The sequence below is a fragment of the Canis lupus genome, chromosome 31 (assembly GCF_048164855.1).
Source record: "Canis lupus baileyi chromosome 31, mCanLup2.hap1, whole genome shotgun sequence".
Taxonomy (NCBI): domain Eukaryota; kingdom Metazoa; phylum Chordata; class Mammalia; order Carnivora; family Canidae; genus Canis; species Canis lupus.
In genome coordinates, this window is record NC_132868.1 from 34,027,348 (window position 1) to 34,044,167 (window position 16,820).

General features: G+C 36.9%; 1 protein-coding gene across 1 annotated transcript in view; it reads right to left on the reverse strand.

The window, feature by feature from the left end:
- The window catches only part of WDR49 (WD repeat domain 49), a 130,756-nt gene that overhangs the window by 46,966 nt on the left and 66,970 nt on the right, over positions 1–16,820 (reverse strand). The window contains exons 8-9 of the mRNA XM_072808153.1: positions 4,523–4,687; positions 1,177–1,292 (exon numbers count right to left, since the gene is read on the reverse strand). Coding sequence (XP_072664254.1) covers positions 1,177–1,292; positions 4,523–4,687 — 281 coding nt within the window. The remainder of the gene's footprint in view (positions 1–1,176; positions 1,293–4,522; positions 4,688–16,820) is intronic.

The window sequence follows — 16,820 nt, forward strand, 5'->3', positions numbered from 1 at the left end:
CTTCACCTCTACCACGCCATAATATTTGAGAATTAAACTGATTTATTGCCACAGCCCAATTATAGAAAAAATTAGGCCACTGTCTCTGGAGATTGAAGTCGTTAATGGATCATGACTCTTCTCAGGATGTGAAGAAGCCTTGTCTTTCAAAGGTGAGGATTATTGAATTAGTTCTTAATATCAAGTAGAATAATCCAGATTCTACTTTCTTTCCTTATAGTTAAACTATCCCTGAAAACTAAGCTGTATTTGGCACTATGTTTTCTAGTCTGCAGTCTGCATATACGCATTCGCATTAGAAGAAAAAACCTTTCATGTGACTGATAAAAGTCCCCAAATATATACCACTAATTTTCTAGGTATAAAACTTGATTTGAATCCTAGCTTCAAATCATTAAGATCAAAATTCCACAGTGAATAATGTTGGGCAAATTACCTATTAGAGCCACACTTTGTGAACTGTTGAAATTATGGACAATATACTTTCTGAAAATACCACACTTTAATTTTCCTAGTGTTTATACAGTGCCATAGAAGAGGTCCTGTTTATGATCCCTTGGTTGTCTCAGGAGAAAAAGAAAGAGAAGTAATTTTCCTTATAATGAAATGAAAGAATTACTCCTCGAGAACAGTAAACAGGCCGTGAAAGGCCCCTGTCTGCACTGATAGGAAGGAAGTGCTATTACAGAAGTCCATGGCCTATATCCCTCTTTGCTGCAATATAAAATAAGTAACAAAAGAAGAAGAAATATGTTTCCTTTAGACTTGAAAGAATATAATTTACACATTAGGAATTTATTGACTACAAAGTCTAGGAAACTTTTAGAGTCAATACTCAGAAAGTGGAACTATGACCCCGTCTGGAATGGTTAAAGAAAAAGATTCCAAAAGCCAGAAGAAAGCCTTATAAACACCTCTCAAAGCTGCTTGAGCTACGTGATCTTACCATGTTTTAGTCACGAAGCTTTCAGTCAGTCCCACCTCGCTCACCAGCAAGTTAATGACTCCGAATCAGTCAAGATTTCTATGTTCTTTTCTCTTTCAGATTCTGATTCAAATAACATTCTCAAAAAAAACAAACAAAAACAAAAACAAAAAACAAAAAACAAAAAAAACAAAAAACAAATAACATTCTCCTTTTTGCCTCCCTACAGTTTTGCATGAAGCACGCCGTACCTCTCCCAACCCATAACCAGTATGGTCTTCTGGAGAACCAGGATCTGTGAAATCTCCACAGCTCCCTCTTGCCCAACATTTAGTGTGTGGTGACAGTAACCACTGAAGTCCCATACCTGTAAGAGAAAAAATTGAGACAAGAATAGGAAATGTCTTCTTCAGTGGGTAAAACAACACAGAGTCACAGGATTATTTTAAACCTCTGTGTTTATATTCTGGATTAGGGCTGATTCACTTAAGGTATGTCATAATTAAAGAAAATTCTCTCACCATTTAAATATACCTGTTATTTTTATTACTCTACTTATAACCCTATCCATCTATTCTAATAATAGCTGATTCAAAGGTTTTAAGTTAGTGTGTATTTTTAAGGAGAAGACTGTAAAATCATGTAGAGGCACATTTTGGAGTCTGTTGAAATTCTGGCTCTTTCTCTAAGTGTATCTATCTAAATTTCAGTTTCCTCATTTATGACACAGGAAACTTACTCCTCTGGAATATTTGGAGGATTAAACATCTAATATAGAGCCTGAAACACAGTCTTTATGGATAGATTTCCCATTTTCTCCCAGTAAAATGTCCATTTGATAGTGGATGCCAGACCCAGGCCTACAGAGGCACAAGCACTTTTGAGTTTACTTCCTCAAGCAGGTGGTGAGGACCCAGGCCCAATGAGTGAACTTTACAACAGAACATCATTACATCACTAGCAGTTAAAGCTAAGCTCTGTCATGAAACACTGTTGTTTTATCATTTACAGAGAATAAGTTTAATTAAAATAAATTAAGCAATTAAATTGCATATACCCTTTGACTAGACTCCCTTTGATTTTCAACTTCTGGAAAATCATTGCACAGAGGCACTTATGTGTGTGAAATGGAATTATTTTGAATATTTTGATATTCTTAAAGCATTTGTCTATAAAAGCTAAATTCTTGAATCAATCAGGTTGCTCATTAATAAGGGACTAAACAATCAGACTATGGAATATCCATACAGTAGCATATAATGTAGCCATTAAGAAGAATATGTCATTTCTAGATTTCTAAGCTCTGCCAAAACTGAACCAGCTATGGAGCCTTTAGCAATTTGCTTTATTTATCTCCTTGGGCTTTAGTTTCGTCCTCTGTAAAACTGGCATAATAATAGTACCAAGGATACAGATACATATATATATGGGAGGATGTGGGGGGTGCATTTGCATGTGAGTGGGGGTGTGTGTAAAGTGCTTAGGACAGTACCTGGTTCTTAGTAAACATGCAATAAAAGTTAGCTAACAATATTATATGCATTCATATGAATCAATGTCCAAGATAGAAAAATGTAAAATGCCAAACAACATATTATATTGGGCTGTCATTAAGAAACAAATGCTGCCCTTTGGCTGGAAGGATACTCGAGAAACCAGTAACAGCAGTAGCTACAAGGGAGGAGCTGTGAACAGAGGTGAGAAAGAAACTTTCTTCTCACTGTGTAACTCTTTGATATTTCAAATTTTATTGTATGATTACATTAATTATTCAAAACATTAATTAATTAAAAATCAGGTACTTCAAAACCATGATAAATAGGGCAGTACTTTTAAATCCCGGATGACATGGGTATTGGTTTTGGGTTCTAAATTATAAATGAGATTGGAAAATGTCATTCATTCGTGTCTTTCCATGGAACATGTCCAGAGCAGTTCAACCTTGATTTATGCATCTTACATAGAGGTTGCCAGATTTCAGAATTCCATTGTGCTATTATGATAAAGACAAATATACCTTCAAAAGCTGTGATTATTCTACTAAATTCACATTAACTTCTAAGATTCAAGGCTTGAGCTGAGATGTTAGAGGGCGCACATGCTCATCACCTATGTCATTTCATTTTCCTCTAAACATGGCTTTCACCAAACCCACCTAAAATAATACCCACAAATAGGTATTGTGAAGATCTGACTGTCCCCAGGTCCTATTAAGTCCCTTAGCTGGGACTATCTGCAAGCTTTTAGCAACCGTCTGCAAGTCTTCCCTACTCTGGACCCTATAACCGGGTAACATGACAAGAAAGTGTTAAAAGGAACCGAGTCTACTTGTTTTATTTCTCAGTTCAGTCTTTTACCCTAAGACTAGTAAGTGGGATACTCACTTGCTCCTCTTGCCTAAGCCTGTCTAAAATTCCAGTCCCAGTTATTCTGGTTTTATTCCACCTTGACTATTGGGGTTGGACTTGTCCCATTAGCTTCACACATCTTACCAGTTCTCCTGAAAACTAGATTACTTAAACCCACGCTCCTAGTCCTTGCCTCAAGCCATTAACCTTCCCAAAGGCCCAGTTCTGTTGACCTCCAGAGATTCCCATTGCAACCCCCCATAGCACTTCCTTGACACTGACAGTTGCCATTCTGGAATCCCCCTGAATTCCTGGCTCCAACTTCCATCATGTTCTACCCACATATCCAGATGACTTTCCATTACCCTCCCTCGCAGCCTACTTGCATGCATCATACACCTCACCATGGAAGGCACACCTAATTAACACCCTCTGATTCTAGTTATGACAGAAGTTTGAGAACCATTCAAAGCTTATTCTGGGAAACTGCCTTCTGTTGCCTCCGAGTGTCACAAGCCATCTCCAATCAAAAACTGTCATTAGTGTCAGAGCTGAGGGGAGCAGAGAGGATTCACTGGTAGACATGACTTCAGAGAACAAATATCTAAGCCTTGCATGAAAATGTTATTTTTGCAAAGTATAATAGCACCTTTCTCCCAGAAGAAATTAGTAATAGTCACAAAATAAGAGAAATGGAAGTATTAAATACTGTTAGTTTATGATAATAAATAATATGATTGTTCTTCCTACTATCCTTCTTTACTGTCTCACTTCCCCTCACATAAACGTGCAAGTTATAACATGGGTTGATTTTAAAATATTCATTTGCCCCCAAATTTACATCGATGCCATTTTAAAAAGTTTACTTGGTTGCCCTGATTTCTCATTTTATAAACTGAGAAGAAAACTAGAGGCATTAGCTGAAGCATAGGAAAATTATTTGGACATTTTATTCCCCAAAGTAGTCCTCTATCCAGAACACTGGAAAAGGCTTTCTGAGATAAGTAAGCCAAGTTGCATTTTTAGTCTAAATAATTTATTCAGAAAGATCATTTATTCATTTTCCACAGAGGCTTTTTTTTTCCTAACAGCTTTGTTATTAGATGGTGCAGGTTATTTAACTCTTCTTGCCCCATCTTTCCTCTTGCATGGCCAAAAAGGCAAACGCAAATAGAGCTATAGCTACGTCTCCTCACATAGTATTTTACCCTCCTTGTATGTGGATAGAAGAGCATCACTGTGTTCTCACCTTTACCGTCCCATCTGTGCTGCCAGTCAAAAGCCGTGTCTCATTTGCATCAAGGGCCATCGTGCTGATTTCTGCATTGCCATGGCAACCAGTAAACTGTTTGATTTTCTGCCCAGTGTCTATCATCCAGAAGGAAACAGTAGACCCCACATCAGAGCTGACTACCTAAGAGAAAATAACATTATAAAGAAATGAAATATAGTCCCAGAGAACACCATTTTTATTTCAATAAAAATATCTAACCCATGGATTTCCACTACTGAGATCCCGCACCCCCACCTCACAATAGTTAGAGACATGTTTGTGATGTATTTTCTTTCTTTTGGTTAAACTGATAACATTTTGATTCCTAAGCCGGAACAGAGGAAATGAAGTCATGGTTCTCTTTACCAGCAAAGATAGGAATCTACTTCCCTTACCCACTGTTCAGCTGACTGTCTAGAGGCCATACTGGAACCAAATCCTACTGAAATAAACTTAAAAATCTTCTGTGTTTAGATGAGAAAGCTGATTTTATTAGTCATGGTGCTCTGACACCATTCACTATAGGAGAAGAAGTATTTGACTGCATATCACCCTCCATTTACCATTCAGAAAAGAAACCACTACCAGACATTATGGGGGGGTAGTGAATTTTAACAAACCGCTAGAGCTGCCGCTTTCAATGCTATTAGTCCCTTTTCTCCCTTTCTCAAGGTGCTGTATATATTTTTACAACTGAACACAATTATTGATAGGCCACTAAAAACAAAGAACACAGGAAGGTTAAATATAAATCTGCATATACACTCCAAGAGGAAGGCAACAGAACAAAGGCCAGAAGCGATAGGATTATATATAGTAGCCCGACTGTGAGAAATTTTATGGTGGCAAGTAAACTGCTAATTTCAGCTCTAGGTATTTAGTCATCCTTTAAGAAAGTAAAATCACCCCCAACAGTATGACTTTGGGACCCAAAAGAATGAAAAAGCAAGCAAACAAAAAAATAAAACACTGAATACACAAATAAGTAGATAGGAAGTTGCCTGAAGCAACATCTAGACTTTGAGAAAACTTAAATCATGTCTTTATCTGCACAGGTACTGATTACCATTGTATAAAGGTAAATTTATCAATGATATGCTACTTTGAGCATTGCATTTTTATAATTAAATAGGTTCAAGTTGATTGAATGTATATTCAGAAGGCCTGGATGGCTGGCCATCATGTGTGCATGCGTTCATTCGTTTTTTTGGGCATGCACTGAACATCCACTCTGTGGCCAGCTCCATGACAGCAGCAGGGCTTCACTAATGAATCCCTGCTCTGAAGGAATCTATAGTCTAGGCTTGAATATTAAAATCACCTGGGGAACTTTAGAAGCCATGACTGTACACCAGATCAGAGACTCTGATTTAATTGAAGGAAGAAGGAGCATTTTTTTAATGAGCTTCCCAGGTTATGTAAGTCCACAGCCTGGGTTGAGAGCTATTGGTCTGGATAGAGAAACAGACAAGAAACAGATAAATCCCAAACAATACTACAAGTTTAGAGGGCTCACCCCTGGTTGCAGTAGGGGCACAGGGAGGAAAATCCCAAATCTACTCCTGGGATGGGGGATGGGGAATAAAAGGTGAGGAGGGTCAATCTACAATTGAAGAAAGGAATATGAATTTATTGGATGCCAAGCCCTTTACACTCACTATCTCACTTGATCTTTATTAAAACTCTGTAAAATAAATAACGTTATCACCCTCATTCTACCAGTGATGAAATTGAGATTCTAATCAGCTAAGTACTGTTCCCAAGCTTATATAATGAGGCTTGAATCATGGGCTGTCTATGGCAGACACATCATAAGGCCTTCTGTATTCCAGCTTGGCATCCCAGATAATTAAGAGTGTGCTTAGAAGAGAGAACTTGGAGAATATTCTAAGCATGAGAAGCAATATGAAGTGTAATGCAGCCAGAGTGCAGATGATGAGATAAATAAACAGTGCAATGGCAGGTGAGGCAGCAGGTTGGTGACAGATATTGAAATCCCTAAAGAGCAATGCTAGAGATCTTAACTATTGAGAACAAACTGATGGCTACCAGAGGGGAGGTGGATGGGGGAATGGGTGAAGTAGGTGATGGGGATTATGGAGGGCACTTGCTGTGATGAGCACCGGGTGCGAATGGAAGTGCTGAAGCACGGTACTGGACACCTGAAGCTAATACCACACTGTATGTTAACTAACTGGAATTAAAATATTAAAAAAGAGCAATGTCAGAATAATGAGTCATGTGTGTAAAGTTCTTACTGGGATAGGGGCCTTAGCTCTCATTGGATTATCAGTGGAGTGTATGACTCAAAGTTAGCAGCAATCATTGTACTTGAGGAGGAGGAGAGCAACACGGTATTTTCTCTTGTTGTTGTTAGTTGGTTTGTGAAGATACTCCTGGCAGTGGTGTAGAGAACAAACTGGGGCTGCAGAAAGACCATGTGAGGGCTGCTGTATTAGGTCCAGGTAAGAGATGTTCACCCGAAACAGCAGTTCAGAGGTTAAAAGGAGAGGAGAGACTGGAAAATAAAAGGATCACCATTGAGCAAAGAACTGATTGTGAGCACATGATGTCTTGTATCCTTTTTTTTCCCTGAAATTACAACTCGGAATCAAACAACTTTTTAAATGATGTAAAACTGTATGTATGTTACACATGGTCTCTCACAAAATCAAAAGTAGCTTAAATATTTAATTACCATTGTTCAACGATAGTATAATTTCTAGGACAAAATTGCCCAAACCTGAAATAATGTGACATATCTCTTCAATTATCACTCCAGGTAACTGCCTGGTTTCTATTTGCTATTTGCCTTTTTTTTTTTTTTTAGATTTTATTTATTTATTCATGAGAGACACAGAGAGAGCGCCAGAGAAATAGGCAGAGGAAGAAGCAGGGAGCCTGATGTGAGACTCGACCCCACGACCCTAGGATCACTCCCTGAGCTGAAGGGAGACACTCAACCACTGAGCCACCCAGGCGTCCCTCTTTTTGCTTTGATTTGTGCAACATGCCTAGTGGTTAAGAGCCCTGAGTCTGAAACTAGGATGCCTGAGTTTGAAGGTCAGTTGTCTGACCTTGGGCTCAGTGCCTAACACCTCTAAGCTTCAGTTCCCTCCCCTACAGACCAGAAAGAATCACAGTAACCATCTCAAACCATTTCTGAGAAGTTTAAATAAGCTAATATTTGTAAAGCACAGTGAATGGTATGCAATAAATGAGCCATAAAAGTTAACTAGTGTTACTATCCTATTTAAGCTTTATTTTTCTATTTTGGGTGATACCACTTTTCATATCCAAACCAATATAAGGAAAATATTTAATATCTTGCTTTCTTTCAACCATGACAGTGAATTTAGACAATTACAGCTTTAGAAAGCAGATTGTAGATGTACACTGAAATCTCAAATTATATCATACTGGCGAATTTCTCATATAATTACTTAGGAATCTGAATTGTATTCATTAAAAACAAAACCGTGGAAACATAATTTTCCAAGCAAGAGTGAAAATGTTGACAATATTTTTTTAAAGAAAAAGTTAAAGGTTGTGAAGACTTTACCTATTTCTATTCAAAATGTATTTATTGAGCACTTGCATGTTAGGCATTTCAGTACAAAAAGATGAACATTCTCTGATAAAAAAAAAAAGGGAGGGGGGCAAAGTACAATGAGACCATGTTCAAGGAAAAGACTTATTTGCTTCCTGAGACTGACATCGCCCACATTACAAAGCATCTAATCATCGACTGCCCTACTTTTATCTGCTGTAGACATTCAATCAGGAATTAGTAACTCCCACATTTTGCTGCTTTGCAGCAAAACTCTTCCTCCTTTGACCACCTGGCTGAGCCCTAACATACTATTCATCGGCTTTTAGCACCTTTCTCTGCTCATTTCATAATTGCTCATGAAACCTGAATCAATAATGACAACAGTGGGTAGCCAGTCAAATCTCATTTTATGGCAATCTGCCGTAAGGTGGAGTCTCCAGGAAAACAATGTGTTGAAAACCGAGGGCTGACCATGTCTCAGACATACCACCAGCATTAACCAGACTCTTCTGTCACTATGACAATATCAAGAATACAAGAATAGCAAGGCAGGTGGAAAGACTTGCAAAGTTTGGTGAGAGAGGAATGCATTTAACATCACTTGGCAGGTGAAGGAAATGGCTTGACTACAGGACGGTGGGGACTTTATTTTTAGCAAGCTGTGATTTTCTCAGGAATGGAGCTCAGGGATAAGTATTGGCATCATATTTACATGCCAGATTTTGAGGAGACCAAATCTCTTCAAGTTTTCAGTTCATTTCTGGCTGCTTCTCACCAGGCAAGACCTCAGCCCATGAGGACGGTGCCCCGACAGTCTGCAGAGCAGAAATGACACTCCCCTAATAACTTCCCTCTAGTGCAAGCGGCCCTGAGGAGCTAAATGTTGTTCTCTGCCTTGTGTACCCGAGTTAATAACCATTTAGGAATATGTGGGTCTTCATGTCTCCCTCATCTGAAGCTGTCACAGCCAATGAGACGATTCTAAGAGATGTGAGGCTGTATCCATGTCCCTTAATTGTCTTCTTGTATTCCAACAACAGTAGGCATTTTAGTTGTCTTTACATGCATTCCAAATCCTAGGTCTAAGCAAGAAGGGAAATAAAAATTACAGCAGCCGATGTCGCTGGCTACCAAGGGATGAGGACATTTGATTTAATTGCTGTTTATAGTTCTATTTTTTAGTCAGTGCTGTTTGTGGCCCCATAATATAAAGCAGGTTACCAACTTTATTTCTATTGTACATCAAATCTCTAGAAGTTACATCTTAGTAAGTAGTGAGGTGAGGAGAATGATAATATCTAAGTACTGGTACAGAAAAAGGGCCCAAATATTTTAAGGCAGCAATTCTCCATTTATAAATCTTATTTATTACCTCTTTTAAGTTAATTTGTAGTTTGCTCTTTCAAATTCATTCCTTGAGTTTATTGAATACCTAAAATATGCAAGATGTAGGATCTGGGCATTGGGAATTCAGCGGTGAGAAACTCCTGCCCTTGTATTTATTTAGCGAGGCTAGAGAGGCACCGAGATGAGAAAATAAGAGGAAAAAAGCTATATAGATATATAAATATATAGGTAGGTATAGTCTAGCGGTGATAAGCATTATGGAGAAAACTATAACTGAGACAGAGGTAGAGATCAGCAGAGTGAATGCAAAGCTGGGGGCTCTGAGAAAGCCTAGGCAAAGGAAACAGCAATGCAAAAGGTCAAATCACCAGGTACCCACAAGAACTAGGGAGCAAAGTCAGAAGAATATCACTTCCCTTTTTTTTGGCTAATATTGATTTTGCTTTTATTCCTGCCTTGTTCCATGTATGTTTCTATACCTTATCTTTTGTCCTTTACAGAAAATCTAAAAGGGAGGTATTATAATCCCTATTTTATAGATAAGAAAACTCTTGTTTAGAAAAGTTAAAAATCCCTTGCTCAATGCAAAGTTTTGGGGAACTCTGACTCTAAAACCTCACCACTTCCTTCATTCTAAACAAATAACTGAGAAAACAGGACATCAAAGAGTAGTTGAGACTGCATTGGACTCCAGGTTCTGGTTCTGCATGCTTAGAAGTCACCCATCCTACTAATAAGTACAAATCTAAACAAACTAAAAAAAAAATTGACAACTCTTATTTTATCAATAATAGAAATGAGGTCGCAGGGTAAATTGCTACCCCCAGAATTGGAGAGATCAACAGACAAATAGAGAAAATTACAATTTACCAGAGCAGGAACTCATGAACTGGAAAGTCCACGGGAAGCAGCGCCAAGAGAGGAAAACTAGAACTACAATTGATGAATTGCTGGAGGCTCAAAGTGGACAAGTCTGAGAGTTAAAAATGCCAAGGGGAGCCAGTCAGGGGGGGCCTCGACAGTATTATCATTTTATCGACCAGGATTTTACTGTAATATTGGAGAAATATCCCCTCCTGCTTCTGGCCAGGGCAGAGAGCAAGAAACTATTTCAAAACACATTAGAGTAATTCTGTTCTTCCTAACAAGGTCTTCCCTCAGGAGAAACTAATGAGGGCTTCACCTGCTGGGGTTTTAACAATGCTTAACTGATCTGAGGAAGGAAAGTACCAAATTCTAGCTGGCTCTAGCTTTCTTATTGGACATAAGTGTGGTGGACAACTGAGAAGCATATGTGAAAAAAAAGGTAATAAAAACTTTTTTTAAAAAGCATATGTGAAGTTCACAGTCCAGAGACACAGGCTCACAGAAGACTATGACCTAATGCTAGTACTCTAGAATGCTTCTCCACCCCCACCACCCTCACTGCCACATTTCTAAAGGCATATTACAGAGTTCTTACTTGGTACCTTATGTCCCACTATCAAGAAGAAATTACAAAACATACTAAAAAACACAGTTTGAAGAAAGATAGCAAGCATCAGACTCAGGCATGGCAGGGATGTTGGAATTATCAGATCAGAAATTTGAAACAACTATGATTAATATGCTAAGGTTCTAATGGGTAAAGATAGCATGTGAGAAGAGATGGGTAATGTAAGCAGAGCAATAGAAATCCTTAGAAAGAACCAAAAAGAGATGCTAGAGTTTATAAATGAAGCATGCATGCCTTTGATGGGCTTAATACTAGACTGAATATGGCTGAGGAAAGAATCTTTGAGCTTGAAAATATATCAGTAAAAACCTCAAAAACTGAAAAGCAAAGAGGACAAAGACTGAGGAAAAAAAAAACAAAACAGTATCCAAGAACTGTGGGACAACTACAAAAAGTATAACATTCACACAATGAGAATACTAATAGGAGAAGGATAAAAGGAATAGAAGAAATACCTGAAACAATAATTACTGAGAATTTTCCCAAATTAGTAACAGGTACCAAACCACAGATCCAGAAAGCTCACATGACACAAAGAAGGATAAATGCTAAAAATAAGGATATGCAGGCATATCAGAGTCAATGATGACATCTTGAGAGAAGCCAGATAAAAAAGATAACTTACTTCAAAGGAACAAAGGTAAGAATTACATTTGAACATGATAACAACAGATGTTGGTGAGGATGCTGAGAAAGGGGACTTGCACTATTACTAGGAATGCGACCTGGTGTAGCCACTCTGGAAGACAGTAAGGAGTTCCTCAAAAAAGTAAAAATAGAACTACCCCAGGATCCAGCAATTGTACTACTAGGTGTTTATCCAAACGATACAAAAATATAGCTTCAAAGGGGTACATGCACCCCAATGTTCATAGCAGCATTATCACAATAGCCAAACTATGGAAAGAGCCAAAATGTCCATCACCTGATGAATGAACAAAGAAGATGTGGTATATATAGACAATGGAATATTAGTCAGTCATCAAAAATAATGAAATCTTACCATTTGCAAGAATTGAATGGACCTAGAGTGTATTACACTAAGCAAAATAAGTCGGAGAAAGACAAATACCATATGATTTCATTTGTGGAATTTAAGAAACAAAACAGATGAGGGACGCCTGGGTGGCTCAGCAGTTGAGTATCTGCCTTTGGCTCAGGGCGTGATCCCAGAGTCCCAGGATCAAGTCCCACATCGGGCTGCCTGTGAGGACCCTGCTTCTCCCTCTGCCTATATCTCTGCCTCTCTCTGTGTGTCTCTCATGAATAAATAAATAAAATATCTTTTAAAAAAAGAAACAAAACAGATGAACATGTGGAAAGGAAAAAAAGAGAGAGAGAGGGAAGTAAACCATAAGACTCTTAAGGACAGAACAAACTGAAGGTTGATGGAGGGAAGCGGGTAGGGGATGGGCTAAATAAGTAATTAAGAAAGGTACTTGATATGATGAGCACTGGGTGTGGTATGTAAGTGATAAATTACTAAGTTCTACTTCTGAAACCAATATTACACTATACATTAATTTCCTTGAATTTAAATAAAAATTTTAAAGTAAAAAAAAAAAAAGAATTATATTTGACTTCTCCTTAGAAAACATATAGTCAAGAAGGGAGTAGAATTAAATATTTAAAGTGTTAAGAGAAAAAAACCCACCAGCCTAGAATTCTGTACCCTGTGAAAGCAACTTTAAAAATCAAGTAGAAATAGACTTTCTCAGACAAACGAAAATTAAGGGAATTTGTTGCTAGTAGACCTCAAAATATGTTAAAAAGAAGTTCTCTAGTAAGAAAAAAAATAATTTAAGTCAGGAAACTGGATTTACATGAAAAAGGAAGGACATAATGGAAAGAATTTTTCCTGTTTTTCTTATTCTTACTTGATCTAACATCAAAACAATAATTCCAACAATGTATTCAATTATGTATGCTTATGCATACATATATGATTATATACAGATATATGCTTATATATAAGGGAAATGAATGACAGCAATGATACAGGCAAAAAGAGGGAGGAATTAGATTATTTTGTTATTGTAAGGTAATAAAATGACCTGTGAATTAATATAGTGTTATTTGAAAGTGGACTTGGATTCATTATAAATGTATATTGAAAACTCTAGGGCAACCATTTAAAAAACGTTAAAAACAAAATATAAGTCATATGCTAAGAAGAGAGAGGAAATAGAATCGTTTCAAATGCTCAATTAAAACCACAAAAGGCAGAAAAACAGTAGAAGATAAAACAGGAACAAAGAACAAGGGCAACCAGTAGAAAACAGTCACAAATAAGAAATCTATTAATCCAACTATATCAATTGAATGTCAATGTGCTCAATGAACAAATCAAGCCAGATTGTCAGATTGGATCAAAAACCAAGACCTGACTATATGTTGTATAAAAGAAACCCAATTTAAATATAAAACACAGATTTAAAGTAAAATGGAGAAAGATACATTACTAACATGAATCAAAAGGGAGCAGTGGTAGCTATATTGATTCCAGACAAAGCAGACTTTAGAGCAAGAAAGTTATTAGGAATGAAAAGGGGCATACAGATAAAGAGTCAAGTCTCCAAGAAAACAACAATTCTTAATATGTATGACTCTAACAACTGCATCAAACTACATGAGGCAAACTGGTAGAAATGCAAAGATTAATCCACCTTTATAGTAGAAGATTTCAGTACTCTTCTATCAAAAAGGGACAGGACCATCAGGCAGAAAATCAGTAATGATATAGTTGAACTCAAAGGGAATATAAGGGAAGGGAGAAGAAATGTGTGGGAAATATCAGAAAGGGAGACAGAACGTAAAGACTGCTAACTCTGGGAAACGAACTAGGGGTGGTAGAAGGGGAGGAGGGCGGGGGGTGGGAGTGAATGGGTGACGGGCACTGGGTGTTATTCTGTATGTTAGTAAATTGAACACCAATAAAATAAATAAATAAATAAATAAATAAATAAATAAATAAAAAACATTATCATCAATCAAGTGGATATAAATGTAAAATAAACTACCTCATATAAAAACACCAAAATGTACATTTTTCTCAAGCTTGTATAGAATAGCCACCAAAATAAACCATATTTGGGGGCATAAAACACACTTTAACAAATTTCAAAGAATAAAAATCATACAATGTCTGGTCTTAGACTACAATGAAATTAAACTAGAAATCAATAACAGAAAGATAACTGGAAAAATCCCAAAATACTTGGAGATTTTATTTTTTTTAATTTTAATTTTTATTTATGATAGTCACACAGAGAGAGAGAGAGAGAGGCAGAGACACAGGCAGAGGGAGAAGCAGGCTCCATGCACCGGAAGCCCGGACGTGGGATTTGATCCCGGGTCTCCAGGATCGCGCCCTGGGCCAAAGGCAGGGGCCAAACCGCTGCGCGACCCAGGGATCCCTACTTGGAGATTTTAAACAGCATATTTCTAAATAACACTTAGGTTAAAGAAAAACTCTCAAGAGAAATTTTAAAATATTTTTAATTAAATTAAAATGTAGGTGTGTCTGGGTGGTTCAGTTGGTTAAGCATCTGCCTTTGGCTCAGGTCATGATCTCAGGGTCCTGGAATTGAGCCCTGGGTCAGGCTCCCTGCTCAGTGGGAAGTCTGCTTCTGCCTCTCCTTCTGCCCCTCCCCTCACTCACACTCTTTCTCTAAAAATAAATAAAATCTTTTAAAATTAAAATTAACTAAAATGAAAATACAAATAAAAACGTTTCAGATGCAGAGAAAGCAGAAATTAGAGGAAAATGTATGCATATATTAGAAAAGAAAATGAAAAGTTAATGCAATTAAAAGTAAGCAGAAGAAAAAAATTAAAATTAGAGCAGAAACCAATGAAACTGAAATTCAAGAATTAATAAAGTTGATGAAACCCAAAGCTGTCACTTTGAAAAGATCAATAAAACTGATAAGATTCTTGCCAGGCTAAATAAGAAGAAGAAAAAAAAAAAAAAAAAGAGTGAGAAGACACAAATTACTCAGATCAGAAATGAAAGAGAGGACATCACTAAGGACCATACACATTAAAAGGATCATAGAGGAATACAATAAAAACTCTATGCCTACAAATTTGACAACCTAGATGAAATTGGCCAATTTAAAGACACAATCTTCTCAAACTCACACAAGAAGAAATAGACATAAGACAAGTCCAAATAGGCCTGTATCAATGAAAAAAAATAAATAAATCAATAGTTAATAATGTCCCAAAACAGAAAGTGTCAGGCTGTATGGGTTCATTGGTAAATACTATGAAGTAGTTAAGGAAAAAATGATGCCAATTTACTACAATCTTGTTTAGAGGATACAAACAGATGGAATACTTCCTGACTCATTCTATGAGGACAACATTACCCTGATACCAAAACCAAATAAAGACATTACAGAAAAAATTACAGTCTGATACTCACGAACATAGATATAAAAATATTTAACAAAACTATTGTAAATCAAATCCAACAGTGCAAGAAAGGAATCATACAGCATAAGCAAGTGATATCTATCCCAGGTATGCAAGGCTGCTTCACCTTTAGAAATGAATTAATGCAATCTATCACATGAATAGGCTAAAAAAGAAAAATCCTGTGATCATATCAGTAGATGCAGAAAAAGCATTTGACAAAATCCAACACTGATTCATGATAAAAAAAAAAATTATCAGTAAACTAGAAGGGAACTTCCTCCACTTTATAGAGTATTTTCAGAAAAAAAAAAAAAAACTTATAGCTAGTATCGTACTTAACGGTAAGAAATGTGAAACTTCCCTACTAAGATGAGGTGCAAGGCAAGGAGGTTCCCTCTCATCACCCCTTTTCAACATTATATAGAAACTTTACCTAATGTAGTAAGACGAGTAAAGGAAATAAATGCTATAAAGATTAGAAAGGAAGAAATAAACTCTGTTAGCAGATGGTGTGATTCTCTATGTAGAAAATATGAATCAACAAAAAACTCCTAGAACTAATAAGTGATTGTAGCAAGATTGTAGGATACAAGGTTAATATACAAAAGTCAGTTTCCTATATAGCACAACAATTAAAAGCAGAATCTGAAAATAAAATTGTAATAGCATTTACATTAGCATCTACAGAAATTAAATACTTACATTAAGTATAAACTAAATAAATGGAGATATTCCATGTTCTGTGGAGAGGAAGACTCAATGTTGTCAAGATCTCAATTCTCCCCAGATTAGTCAATAGATCCCATGCAATGCAAATAAAAATCCCAGCAAGTTATTTAGTGGATATTGACAAGCCAGTTCTAAATTTCATATGAAGAGGCCAAAGACCCAGATGAGCTAACAAAATATTATAGGAAAAGAACAAAATTGGAAGACTGACACTACCAACTTCATGATTTACCATAAAGCTGCAATAATCAAGACAATGTAAAATTGGCATAAGAATAAACAACTAGGGATGCCTGGGTGGCTCAGTGGTTGACCATCTGTCTTTGGCCCAGGGTATGATCCTGGTCCTGAGATCGAGTCCCACATGGGGCTCCCTTGATGGAGCCTGCTTCTCCCTCTGCCTGTGTCTGTCTCTCTCTCTCTCTCTCTCTCTCTCATGAATAAATAAGTAAAATATTTAAAAAAGAATAAACAACTAGATCAATAATATCAAATAGCCCCCAAAACAGATGCACATAAATAGAGTAAACTGATCTTTCACCAAGAAGCACAAGCAATATAATAATGAATAGTCTTTTCTTTCAACAAGTGGTTCTGGAACAACTGGACACCAACAGGTGAAAAGATGAATCTAGACACAGACCTTATACCCTTCACACAAATTAGCAAAATGGATCACAGACCTAAAAATATAGGAGAAAATTTAAATGATCTTGGATTTGGCAGTG